Raw genomic sequence first — 12,348 nt, 5'->3', positions numbered from 1 at the left:
GGAGCATTTTACAAATTTAGAATTGTTATCGGACTGCAAGTTGTTGTTCACTTGAGTTCTGTCAGTTTTGTTGAGCAACACTGGGGCCCCACAGCTACTCCATAACTTGTGGCAAAGTGTAGCCTCTCGGAACTCTTGCAACAACTTGCAGTACAAGTTTAGATGTTGCAGAACTATTGAATCATATCCAATAACTATGGTCCACGATTGATGCGGTGTCACAGCCTGGTAACTCTTGAAGGTGAGAACCACACAATAAGCAATGCTTAAACAACGTGAAAAGTGAGCTATCATTTGACAGATGTGGACTCTAAATACTGGATTTCACTTGTGCACAGTCTGAAGGAATCACCAGGACAGCCTTTTGAGGAGGCAGGTTAATGGACCAAATCCATTTATGGCTTTTGTCATCTGAAGGATAGCTGTTAGCATTGTGTACACATGAGAAAACTACAGATCACCTCAGACATGCATGTTGCTATCAGACGGTCACTTTTGTGCCTGTTTCAGAGTTGGCCATAGTTCAGAGAGCCTGACCATCAGTCATTGATTTTATTAGTGTGGATTTTATTAGTGCACAGCAGTTTGATCACCAGAGAGCTGCAAGAGGAGCTTGCTCTTACAGGATGCAATCAGTGAAAAAAGATCACTGGATGTGTCAGTGACCCATATCTTTTTTTTTATAAGTGTACTGTCGTGCTTCCCTTGACCAGCATCACCAGGACATTTGACCTGTTCATTTACCTCAGTGTGATGATAAAAGAGAAAAAGAGCTTTGCATGATTTGATGGGGAAATTTCTTCAACATCTTTTACAAGACTCAAGTCTCCCACCTATGCTCATGGTGACAGTCACACTCAGCCAAGAATGACATTTCTCTTAGAATGCTCGTAGAGAGTCTGTATTCATAGAAACTATAGGTAGTTCTCCTATAACGTTATAGTTGCATTCTTGTGTGACTTCATGCTGAAGAAAATCGGGCTACAGAAAATCACCATAGAAAATCGAGTTATAAGGAAATCGCTATACATGTACAGTAGAAAGTTCGTGTTATCCAAACAGCGCCCACCATTCATCAGTTGCATTACAGCCAATGTGCATTAATGAAGCACGTGTTACAGTGGAACTACCTGTAGGAGCAAGAGTAAACCACTTCGCTCTTTAATCTTGCTTCGCCACTCAATATGATCATGGCTGATCTTCTGTCTCAATGCCGTATTTCTGCTTTCACTTCAAACCTTTCAATGCCTTTAACATCGAAAGAAAAGTCTGTATTTTTGAATATAGTCAGTGACTTGGCCTCCACTGCCTTCTGTGGTAGGGAATTCCACAGGTTCATTCACCTTTGGGAAAAGAAATGTTTCCCCATCTTTGTCCTAAATGGTCTACACTGCAACCTGAGACAGTGACACCTAATTCTGGACTCCCCAACCAGGAGAAACATTCTCCTGCATCTAGTCTGTCCAGCCTGTTAGAATTTTATATGTTTCAGTCAGATCCCCTCTCCTCTTCTAAACTTGAGTGAATACAGCCATAGCAATGAACCTCCGTTGCTGTACCTCCCTGTCCTTTCTTCCGTCAGGAGACCAACTTAACACAGTACTCCCAAGTGTGGTCTCCCCGAGACCCCGTATAACTGCAGGAAGACATTGCTACTACTGAAGTGGAATCCTCTTGCAGGCCAGTGTACTAATTGCTGTCATGGGCTGTTATTAATGCAATGGTAGTGCCCTTTACCTCTGATTCAGAAGGCCCGGTTCAAGACCCACCTGCACCAGAGGTGCGTAATAACGTTTCTTTAGCAGGCCGATTTGAAAAGATTTTTTATTTGCCTTGCTAATTCCTTGCTGCACCTGCTTATCTACTGACTTGGGTGTACATGCACACCTTTGTACATCCTTATATCCCACTACACCACTATTTAAGTCATACTCTGCTTTTCTGTTTTTGACATCGTAGTGTAGAACATAAGTTTAACATTTCGCCAGGTTCTATTGCATCTGGCATATGTTTGTCCCCCTCACCCAGCTTGTCCAAATCAAGGTGACCTCACCACACATTGGCAAAGAACTGGAGATCATTGACATTCTGCAGAAAGAAGCACCTCATTGTATCTAACCTAGTTCTAAGTTTACATTACTTGAAGTCATGTTCCCTGTTCCACCAAAAATTATCTGGAATCCACCAGGACCAAATGTCATACTTCTGACTGTTTTATTTAGATCTTTAAAATAAGTCTGTGTTTTGGGCTTTCCAAAGTTTAAAAAAAACCTTTTGACTGGTGACCTTGAAACTAAGGATCCTCATAGAAGCCTTTTTGTAGATTTAGTCAAGGGTCTGCGTTTACTATGTCATAAAAGGATTCAAATTTGATGTGATAATCTCGCAGTCTCTGACTTCGACTTTTGAAAGGACATTTTTAGCTTCCTGTTTAATTGCTTTTGCGAGACATGAAAATGTTTGTAGCTTTAAAGTTACTGTGTCACATTGGTCTGAGGCCATCACTGACTTGTGTGTGATCGCCTCTGGTCAGTCTCCCACTTTGAAATCTTGAAGACACAATCTGTTTGGAATTACCCAACCGAAGTGTATGTTATGACAGTGATCTACATTAAGAAGCATTTGTTAACTCTGGTGCACACACCTGCATGAATTCTGTTCTCCATTTAAAGGAGATAAAACCATGAGAAACAGGAACAGAAGTAGGCCATTCAACACTTGGAACCTGCTCTGTCATTCAATAGGATGATGGCTTACCCAGCATTCCTCACATCCACCTTCATGTCGTGCACAAGCTTGCAAACAGTTTCATTACTGTCTTGATCCAGATGGTAGACCAAGATGTGGGTTTCCCATTCTGAATAGGCTCCCTGCATAGCAACTGTTAACAACCGATTACTGTCTCCAGGAAGCAAGTAAGATTCACAGCCACTTCAGGACCTGGGTAATCAAGTGTTATGCATGTCCTTTGGAGGTCTTAACAGTCAATGTTGACATGGCTTCCAACATGTGTTAACTTGGGAAGGTTTTCAAACATTTCAATAAGGTTGGTGCAAGAGGATGTTTCTCCCTTGACACTATGCATGTATATAGTGCGACATTTCTTTCTTGGTCAAGTTGAATGTGTTATTTGCCACTGATAATCCTTCCTTGTGCACCAAGCTTAACATGTGAGCCTGTAACTTCCAGGGTTTGGAAAAGGATGGGTTACACATGGGCTTCTTTCCAGTCAGTGACACTGATGCCAGACAGCAGCCTCCAGTTTAATGCATCAAAGTGGCTCCCACAGTACTTGTGGATTAATGCCAGCAACCACGATTTAGAAATCTTAATTCTTATTAAAAATTCATCTGCGTTTACTTTGACACATTTGATTTGAATATCAGCTTGTCGGTGTGGTATTGATTACCCAGCAGCAGCATCAGGACTGGATGCTGATGCAAAGGAACTATTTAAAATGTCTGCCCTATCCAGGGAAGCTTAACCTTCACTCTGATGTTCTTCATGGTTCTTTAGCATTCTGTGTCCTATGTTCATGCAGAGAGAATGATCACCAGAAGAAGGGTTTGGAGTGAACTGCGTCCTAGACACAGCAATGTAATAACCTCCCAGCTGTTAAAACACAGGTTGCTAACTTGGCCCAGCAGCTAGGGATGCTGGGTATATTGGTCAAGTAAAACTCTTAAATCACAAAACCCACACATCAGAGTGCAAACACAGTAGCCAGATGCTAATGACCTTATCATGATGTAAAAGGTAACAGTTGGCTTAACAACTTACCTACAAAACAAAGGAGGGCCCAGGCAGAAAGGCGCCAGGTCCTGCTTACACAAAGAAACAAGCAGTAGCAAGCCATCCAAATGATGAACAATGTTTCAAACTATTAAGTCTGTCTCCCTGATGGGCTACAACTCTAGAAAGTTAGAGAAAACCATCCAAAAGGGTATAAAAACAGGGTACCTGCAGTCCAAGCTCTCTCGACCACTTTGTTGAATCTTCTGGAGGCCTTCCGAGGAGACAAGCATGCCAAGAGGCAGAGACCAGCTGACCATCCACAGAGGGGAAGGGAGAAAGCAGCTTCACCTCAGAGACTGACCCAGAGAGAGAGCGACTGCATCAGTCGACAAGAGACTTGGGAAGTGTTGTAACCTGAAGGGGCCAAATAGGATTAGAGATAGTATGTTTAGTATTAAGAGTTATTGTAACTTCTTTCTTGATAAAGTTGGGACTGTTTTGCGTTGTTACCGGCTTGTGTTCGTAGTGATCTGACTGCTTTGGTATTGTGGGACACTCGGGCAAATCCTTTGCTAAAGTTCTGTTTGCAGTTGTCTAACTTGTTTTAAGGAGGAACCCGACGACAGCCATCATTCAAAATTTGAAAAACAAGAACAAACTATTGCATTGTTCACCCTAAAGTTACCGTATAATCAGTTTATATGTCTCTTAAAATTATTTTTGTCGAAACAGGATATAACATACTATTCCTATAATAACATACTTGGAGCACTTTTGTGTTCTTGATGTCTGCTTTTATTTTAGTTTACTTGCTTCTTATTCCGATTGCCCATATTATTTTAGCATCTTAAAAATTTTGATTCTCGCACCACAGAGGGAGTCCATTCGGTTCATTGTGCTTCTGCCAGTTCATGTTTTGTGTTCACGACCTTGCTGTCTTCATTTCAAATTTTCAGCATCTGCAGTATTTTGCTTTTTATCAGATTGACCAATCTTCTGAGCAGCCTGAATGGAAAATGAGGCCAACCGATAGGAAATCATGAATCCTTCAATGCTCATCTACGTTCAGAGTTCACCATTGTTTCTTTTTTCTGCAGGGTTACTGGAGGAGAGCTATTTGAAGATATTGTAGCCAGAGAATATTACAGTGAAGCAGATGCAAGGTAAGTTGTTAAATCAGTCATTTTTAGCTTCAATGTAAAATTTTGGGTTCTACCAGATTGTACATCAGACATCATGGTCACTTCATTCTGCCTGTTCCAGAAAAGATCACTTTGTGACTGGCTTAACACAAATTCAGTTCTGCTCTCGTGTGAATCCTGGTTGGATGGAGTGGATGTTTCGTGTAAACCATTTGGACCCTGTCAGTTATACACAGTTCATGGAGAATGCTCATTCTTACCATTGGGCCCAAACTGATTGGACACTTTTCTGAGACTGACAGACGGAAATCAGGCTGACTGTCAAATGGGTAGTTATTCCTGTCACAGTGGATAACTTCTTCACAACATTGTGTATATGCCAGAGAAACTTTCGTCTGGCTCTGCTATGTTTGCTTTGTTTGCTTTCCTGGATCGAATCTCAGTCAGTTGAAAGATTCAACCAGCTACATCTTTGCGTCTCTTGAAATAACTTAAACTTGTCAGTGCTTAATGATCTTCCTGGAGAAATCACAAGTCACTGTGTGACTGAGTTGTAAGCTAGTTAATGCAAAGAGCAGTCCTAACAATACAAAGGGAAAGAAGTTGTGGATTTGAGCAAAAAAGTGTCCCATCCAGCCCATTGGACTTAACAAAGATCTGTATAACCCAACTCCTTAAACTTTATAAATTAGTTCATGGCATCAGCTGTTTTTAAGAATGCATTCCTTATTCTGTGAAGACTTTGAAAGAAATTGCTAATTAATCCTAAATTTATGAACAGTCCCATCCCCACTCACTCTTTACGATGTGAACTGCTGGAGGCTGTGTGCTCTCTGTACTGGCCAAACTGAGGCACTTAGTGAAATGTAGCATTCAAATTGAAAGCTATGAATACTGCTTAAGTCATAACTTACAAGATGTGACTCCCTCTATGTGCTAAATCCAATGCCTTGATGAGATATTGTACGTCATTATAAGATGTTGAAAGGGTGATCATTTTCTCCAATTCCCCCAAAAGACAGGCATATATCCTTCATTCCAACCGAGTCCAAGATGAGAATTGTAAAGAGGGAAAGACCATGATGTCTGTGGAAAGTGCTTTCTTTTGTAATCTTTATCTCACAGCAGTGATCCTGTTAAAGCACAGGATTTGGACAGTAGCACAACAGACCTTTGGGGTTTATGGGAGTTGATAGATGAATATTTGAAGAACAACCAACTGCAGGCCTCAAACAGGATTCCATCAATTAAAATGAAAGTTTATGCCTTCCACAAAAAAAACCCTCGAGTGATCATAGAAGGGAAAGAAATCTGTTGGCTGAAAAGGTGCTGTTAAGATGCTGGGTTGAGGCTGAGAGGAGGGGTTTTCTGGTATGGTAATATCTTGGCCACTTACTGATGTGACATGTGTTAAATTGGTACTTGCTTGTGGCACAAGCTTGAGTGGAAACTGCCTGAGCTGTTAGCCAGCAATGAAAAAAAGGGCTGCCTAACTCTCCCTCAATGGTGGATCCCTCCTGGAATCTAGTGAGTCTGCATAAAATGAGAAACCAAGGTTATGCACCATGCTGACCCAGCACAACCACTGCAAGCCAGGGCAGAGTATTTGAAGTGGTAGTTCGCTGTCAGTCTGCTTGAAATCTGAAAGCTTGTGTGTAGTAGAGAAAAGGACTGCGAGTGGACTTGGGAACTTAGGAAATTGGAGCAGGATTAGGCTGACTAGACCCCAGAGCTTTAGCTGTAATCCAGCAAGATCCAGCCTCATCTTGTGCATGAAGTCCAATTTGTAGTGCAATCCTCACGTTCCTGGATCCCTTTTCTGCCCAAAAAAATCTGTTGATCTGAGTCTTGAATGTACTCAAGGACTGGCTGGGCTGGGAGGTGGCTTCTAAAACCTGGAGCACAGTCTCAGAGGAAGGACAGTTCTTTAGGACTGACAAGAGAATGAATATTCTCAGCCAGAGTGTCATAAATAGGTGGACTTCTCCACCACAGGGGCATACACACATGCAACCATGCACATGGGAAGCAGGATTCGGTCATTTGACATTTCCTCATTTTAAGATCTTCTGGAAAAGTCTGTAAAACTATACTGTGCCGATGAGTCTTGATTTGGATATCAGGAAGGGTGCATCAGGATGATAGGTGTTCAACGTGCAAGTTTCTGCTTAGAAATGAGAGAGTTCAGAAATGTGCCCAATTCAGACACGTCAAGTAGCATGATAATGTCGAGATAGGGAAGGCATTACTTAGAAAGAAAGGTGCTTTCCCCTACCACTCTTCAAGCTTCAGGGACATTGTGATTATCATCCATCTTTTAAAGGCATTACGATTTGCAAGATTGAAAATGAGTTCACACTGGTATTGTAATGTTCCCTTTGGGAGTTGTAGGCAGTGTAAATTTCATTTGAGAGTATGTGGCTGTCAGATTGTATTGGATGCTTTTTCAGTTGTTCGGGGACCCCACACAGACAGTGATTTAGCCTTGAATCTATGCCTTAATGACCTTGCACTGATGCCACTCATTAACTGTGTGTCCTGTTTAAGCGCGCATTCTGTTGTTTAAGATGGAATATGGCAAATCTGCCAGTGATGATCTGACCTTGCCTGCTTAGATTGAACGAGGCAAATAAAATTAAGGGCAATGTAAATGCTGTTAACAGGATCACTGCTTCAAGGGACTGTCCACGGTGGTGACTATTTTCGTTAGGTTTAACAACTGAGTTTGTGAGAAATGTTAATTATTTTCTGTTTGGTCATCAACTTTCGGGGAAGGGGAGGGTCAAGAAGTGTCACATGAGGGCACCTGACAATGTGGATGGTCCCTTAAATCTCAGTGAATGTTTGGTGAGATCAGGGGACTGGGCTGTCTCTCCTGTTCTTGGTCTGTTGGTCAAGGTTTTGAAAGATCCTGTAATACGACACATTAGCCTCTGCTTTTATAATTTTAATCTCATTCTTTCTGCACCTCAAGCTCTTCCTGTGTGTTTTTATTGTGCTTGCACATGTTTACATCTGTGATGACCTCAATTCTGAATGTTTTCTGTGCCAGTTTTCCCTTTTGTCTCTATTGTTATGAAAAAGAATATTTTTATTTTAATTGTGAGTGAACTTGGGAGGAAGAGTAAGGTAATTTCTGATGTTTGGACTCTCCTAAATTTGAGTTTAACTCAGTTTAACTCAGGGTTTGGGGATGTATCACTCAGGTTGAAGAGGAAGGAAATAGGCTGTTGTATTTCGTCAAACTAATTCACAAAATGGTTCAAGTTAGCTATGAGGAAGTAAAAGCTGAAAGTCATTGAGAAAAATGAAACCTTTCACAGAACCATTGCCAGGGGATGATTCACAATTTGTGGAGTTAGCAGAATAAACCTTGATGGCTGGGTTTATAACTGTTCAGATTTGGTAATTGTATCTGTCCATCTTGGACATCCTTCCTCATCCTGTTGAAATAAACTTTGCTCCGCAAGTGGTTGAAGTTTCTGGTCTGGAAACACAGTCTGTCACATTGATCTGTGACCAGATGTCCATAACACGTGCACATTCTTAAAGCTGTTCACAGGCATTCAGAACAACGTGCACGTTGGGCTGACTTGGCCCTGGAGTTCCTCAAGTGATCTCAGTGCAATTACACCACTCACCAAGATGATGTGACAAATCAGCTCACTTCTATTATCTAAGCCATCACGAACATTTGCAGCTGGCCACGAGTAATGGAAGCAAGTCCAGCAATGGTTCAGCCCTCATGGGAGCCAGCCTCGAAAGAGGAGTTTACTGAGGGGCTCTGTCCCCCTGTTAACATGAACCTGCACCATGTTCTTCGTTTTCAACCTACTTCATGAGCTGACTTTCCAACCCTTCATACTTATTTTACTGAGTTTGCTGACATTTGTGTGGTCCAAGTTCTCTCAGCACCCTTTGCTGCTTTCCTAAATCAGTGGATTTTTATTCCTTTTCAAGTTGGAGTTGAGATGTAATCTAGAGACAGTGACGTACTTTATTCATGGATTAATCCTGTTGAAAAAAATCAGTGGGAGGGGTTACACTGTGCCTGTGCATTGCCGTGTTCAGTTGTCATGAGTGATGAGAAGATTTATCGGAACAAACCCTGTCCGAGACTGTTTCCCATTCGTTATGCTGGTCTGACATTCCCTGGGCTCCAAGGACCAGAATGAATAGATGGGTTACAGACTGTGACTGCACTATTTGATATTTTTGGTCCATGGAAAGACCAAACTTCAGATCGATTGGTTCATCAGCCAGTTGATGAGTAAGTGGTTAATGAAATGGGCTCCTGCTTTCTGATGATAATTGACTTATACTTAATGTATACAAGGACTGCAGCACTGTGTTGTGTATTACTTGGCAGATCTTTGTTACACAGCCTTGTTTAAAAATAAGTGGGTCGTTAGCCTCATTGGTCCAATACAAGAATGTATAATTTTGTCTTTTCAAAATTGCCTCTCTCAAATGACAGTCAGCAGTTACACATTTATTACATTTAACTATAATTATTAGACAAGAACAAGATAGCCTTGTGTTTTAGATTGGAAGTGATAGAAAGGCTAAAGGGATAAATTGTCCCCCTGTCACCATTGTTCTAAATCACAATTTTTACAACCCATTGACAAATGCTGCTGTACAACGTTTCAGGTCCAACCATGATTTCCAGTGTCTTTCCTCACTGCGTGAGGAGGTCCCGTGTCATTCAGGATCTTAGCTTAACCTCCTCAACAAATCTTCAACACCATTTTGTTGATCAAGGGAAATTGTGGCTTGTTGGCAATATTGCTAGACTAGTAAGGCAGAGGCACACACTGATGCTTCAAGAACACAGGTTCAAATCCACAGCAATCGGTGGAATTAAAGTTCAGCAACTGAGTTGGAAAAACGTATCTGATCGACACAAATTCTTTGGGGAAGGAGGTATGCCATCCTTCGCCGGTCTGGGCTTACATATAATTCCAGCCCCACGGCAATATGATTGACTGTTCACTGCTCTCTGAAATGGCCCAGTAAGCCACTTCATTAAAGAGCAACAACTGATCGGTAATGAATGCTGAACTTGTCAGTGACAGACTGGAAAAGCCCGAGTTACAGAGCTGCTTAAGTTAGCGTTGTCCCCATATCAGTGGGCAAGTGAGAGGGGGTGGTATGGTTCAAGGGAATTCCCCAGCAAGGGCTCCCAGCTCAGTGATTGTCAAGCCCAGTAATGCTGCCGCATCCTTCACTTGTGTCTTTGTTATACATCAGTCTTTCTGTTTTCACACAAAGAAGAAAATGAAGGCCCTCATTTGAATGCAGATTTCAAGACCTGTTTAGGGTCTTGACAATGTTAGATAGCCAGTCAAGTATGTTTTAACGTGTCGTCGCTGTTGGAATGTACAAAGCACACAGCAAGCTCCTACTAACAGCAAATGTGGGAGCAATGACCTAATCTGTTTTAGTGATGTTCTTGTGGAATAACAATTCACAAGCACAGTGGGATGAATTCATCTTCTGTTCTTCCAACAGTCGCAGGCAATCTTTTATAGGCACCCGAGGTGGGACCTTGGTATGATGGTTCATCCAAATACCGGCAGCTTGCACATCGCAGCACACCCTCGGCTCACGTTTTTGTGCTTTAGTTTCTAGGACTGCGGTTTGAACCGACAGCTTCTGACTCCAAGGTGAGACTGTTAGTAGCTCAGCCGTGGTTGGCTCTGCAATAGTCAAAAGTCACTTTGCAAGCCCAAAGTACCTTGGAAATGGAGACCAGTTGTGGGATACCCCTGTGATTTTAAGTGGCTTGACATCTGGCTTGGAGAAAAGGTCTAAAATACAGGTTACAAATCAGTTTTTTTTTTAATTGGCAGGAACATTTTTGTATCAAGGAAAGATGGTATTGATGCAGCAAAATTGCCTCTGAGAGCAGACTGAACCCAAGTGGAGGGGACACCCTGTATCTTCAACATATTTGTGCAGTTTATTATTCTCATACAATCTAATCACAATTCTTCAGGCCAAAAACATGAAAAGTAGAAATGTGGGGCTTTCTGTGGCAGAAATGGTTGTGAAATATTTTTCAAAGCACAAAAAGCTGTATCAAAATCACTTTTCACTAAGGACAGTATCATCATGAAAATTGTTTCACATCTTTGGAACAGTTGTGCTTGATAACTACTTCAAGCTAGTTTCTCCTCCTCACTCAGTAAAACGCAACATTGCAGCCCATTTGAGCAGTTCCCCGGTGTCCTGATAGTGTTATCGTTTGTTACACAGCTTCATTCAAATCTTTGAGATAATATATATTTCACACCTGGATGCACTTGTCAGATTGTATCATGATTGTTCTGCCTCTGTGTATATTTGGAAACCACCCGCATAAACTTGGAAAGAGTGTAATTACATCCTTCGCTGGACGTAGAAGTGCTGCGTTGTTGCTCCTGAGTCAGATGGTGATGAGTTCATGCCTCATTCCAGCGCATCTGCAGGTGACATGTCCAGTGCAGTGCAAAGTGAGTGCTGCACTTTTGGGAATAGTTCATCCAGTGTCACGTAAAAGACAGCACTGCACTGTTGGAAGAGTTTTCTCAGTGTCCAAGTCAATAACCCTCAGCCAGCAGATTATCCTGATGTTTATTTCATTGTTGTTTGTGGAATAAAGACGGTGCTGCAAACACTTTTTAGATTGTAGGAGCAAACTACTGAAGATGCTGAAATCGGTACTGAAAACACGAAAAGCTGGAGATCACAGTGGGTCAGACAGTGTCCATGGAGAGAGAGCACGCTAATGTTTCTAGTCTAGGTGACTGTTCATTGGAGCTGACGTGGCTTTTCAGATTGTTGTGATTCCAACTGCTGTTATTTAACTGACAAGTCCATCCCAGACTGAGAGCTGGCTTTATAGATCATTTTTGTTTCCGATTTATTGAGGTGTTCTTGAACTGAAGCGAGCATATGATACTGCACTGCAGGTTTGGTTTTAACACTTTTGCGGATGTCTGTTATTCAAAAGGCACAAACACAAAATGAAAGAAACCAAGATATTTTCAGGCAACACAAGTGTTAAGATTTCAGAGCACACAACACAATGCAATTCCATTAATCCTGACAGCACCCCTTTACAGTACTCAAACTCCAGACAGAAGTCCCTTCTCGATCACATGTACAAAGCCTAACTTAACTGATGCATCAATTCCTGGGTTTTTCTTGAGTCTTTATTCAACTGACCTTTGATTTTCTCTTTTTCAGTTTCAAATTGCAGGTTTCAACCCAACACTTGTGGTTTTGACCTTTTTAACTAAAATCCTTGTACTGAGGTAACCTATTTCTGAACAGTTTGAAGCAATCTCTTTCACATGAAGAGATAACACAGTGTGGAGCTGGAGGAACACAGCAGGCCAGACAGCATCATAGGAGCAGGAAAGTTGACGTTTCGGGTCAGGACCCTTTTCTGAAGAAGGGTCCTGACCCAAAACGTCAACCTCTG

General features: G+C 41.8%; 1 protein-coding gene across 1 annotated transcript in view; it reads left to right on the top strand.

The window, feature by feature from the left end:
* The window catches only part of LOC109912036 (calcium/calmodulin-dependent protein kinase type II subunit beta-like), a 229,054-nt gene that overhangs the window by 106,767 nt on the left and 109,939 nt on the right, over window positions 1-12,348 (top strand). Inside the window, exon 5 of the mRNA XM_048618507.1 lies at window positions 4,833-4,898. Coding sequence (XP_048474464.1) covers window positions 4,833-4,898 — 66 coding nt within the window. The remainder of the gene's footprint in view (window positions 1-4,832; window positions 4,899-12,348) is intronic.

This window comes from Rhincodon typus, chromosome 40, assembly GCF_021869965.1.
Source record: "Rhincodon typus isolate 14 chromosome 40, sRhiTyp1.1, whole genome shotgun sequence".
In the NCBI taxonomy this organism is placed as follows: Eukaryota; Metazoa; Chordata; class Chondrichthyes; order Orectolobiformes; family Rhincodontidae; genus Rhincodon; species Rhincodon typus.
The sequence above is the reverse complement of the archived record's forward strand: the minus strand, read 5'-3'. Positions and strand labels throughout refer to the sequence as shown.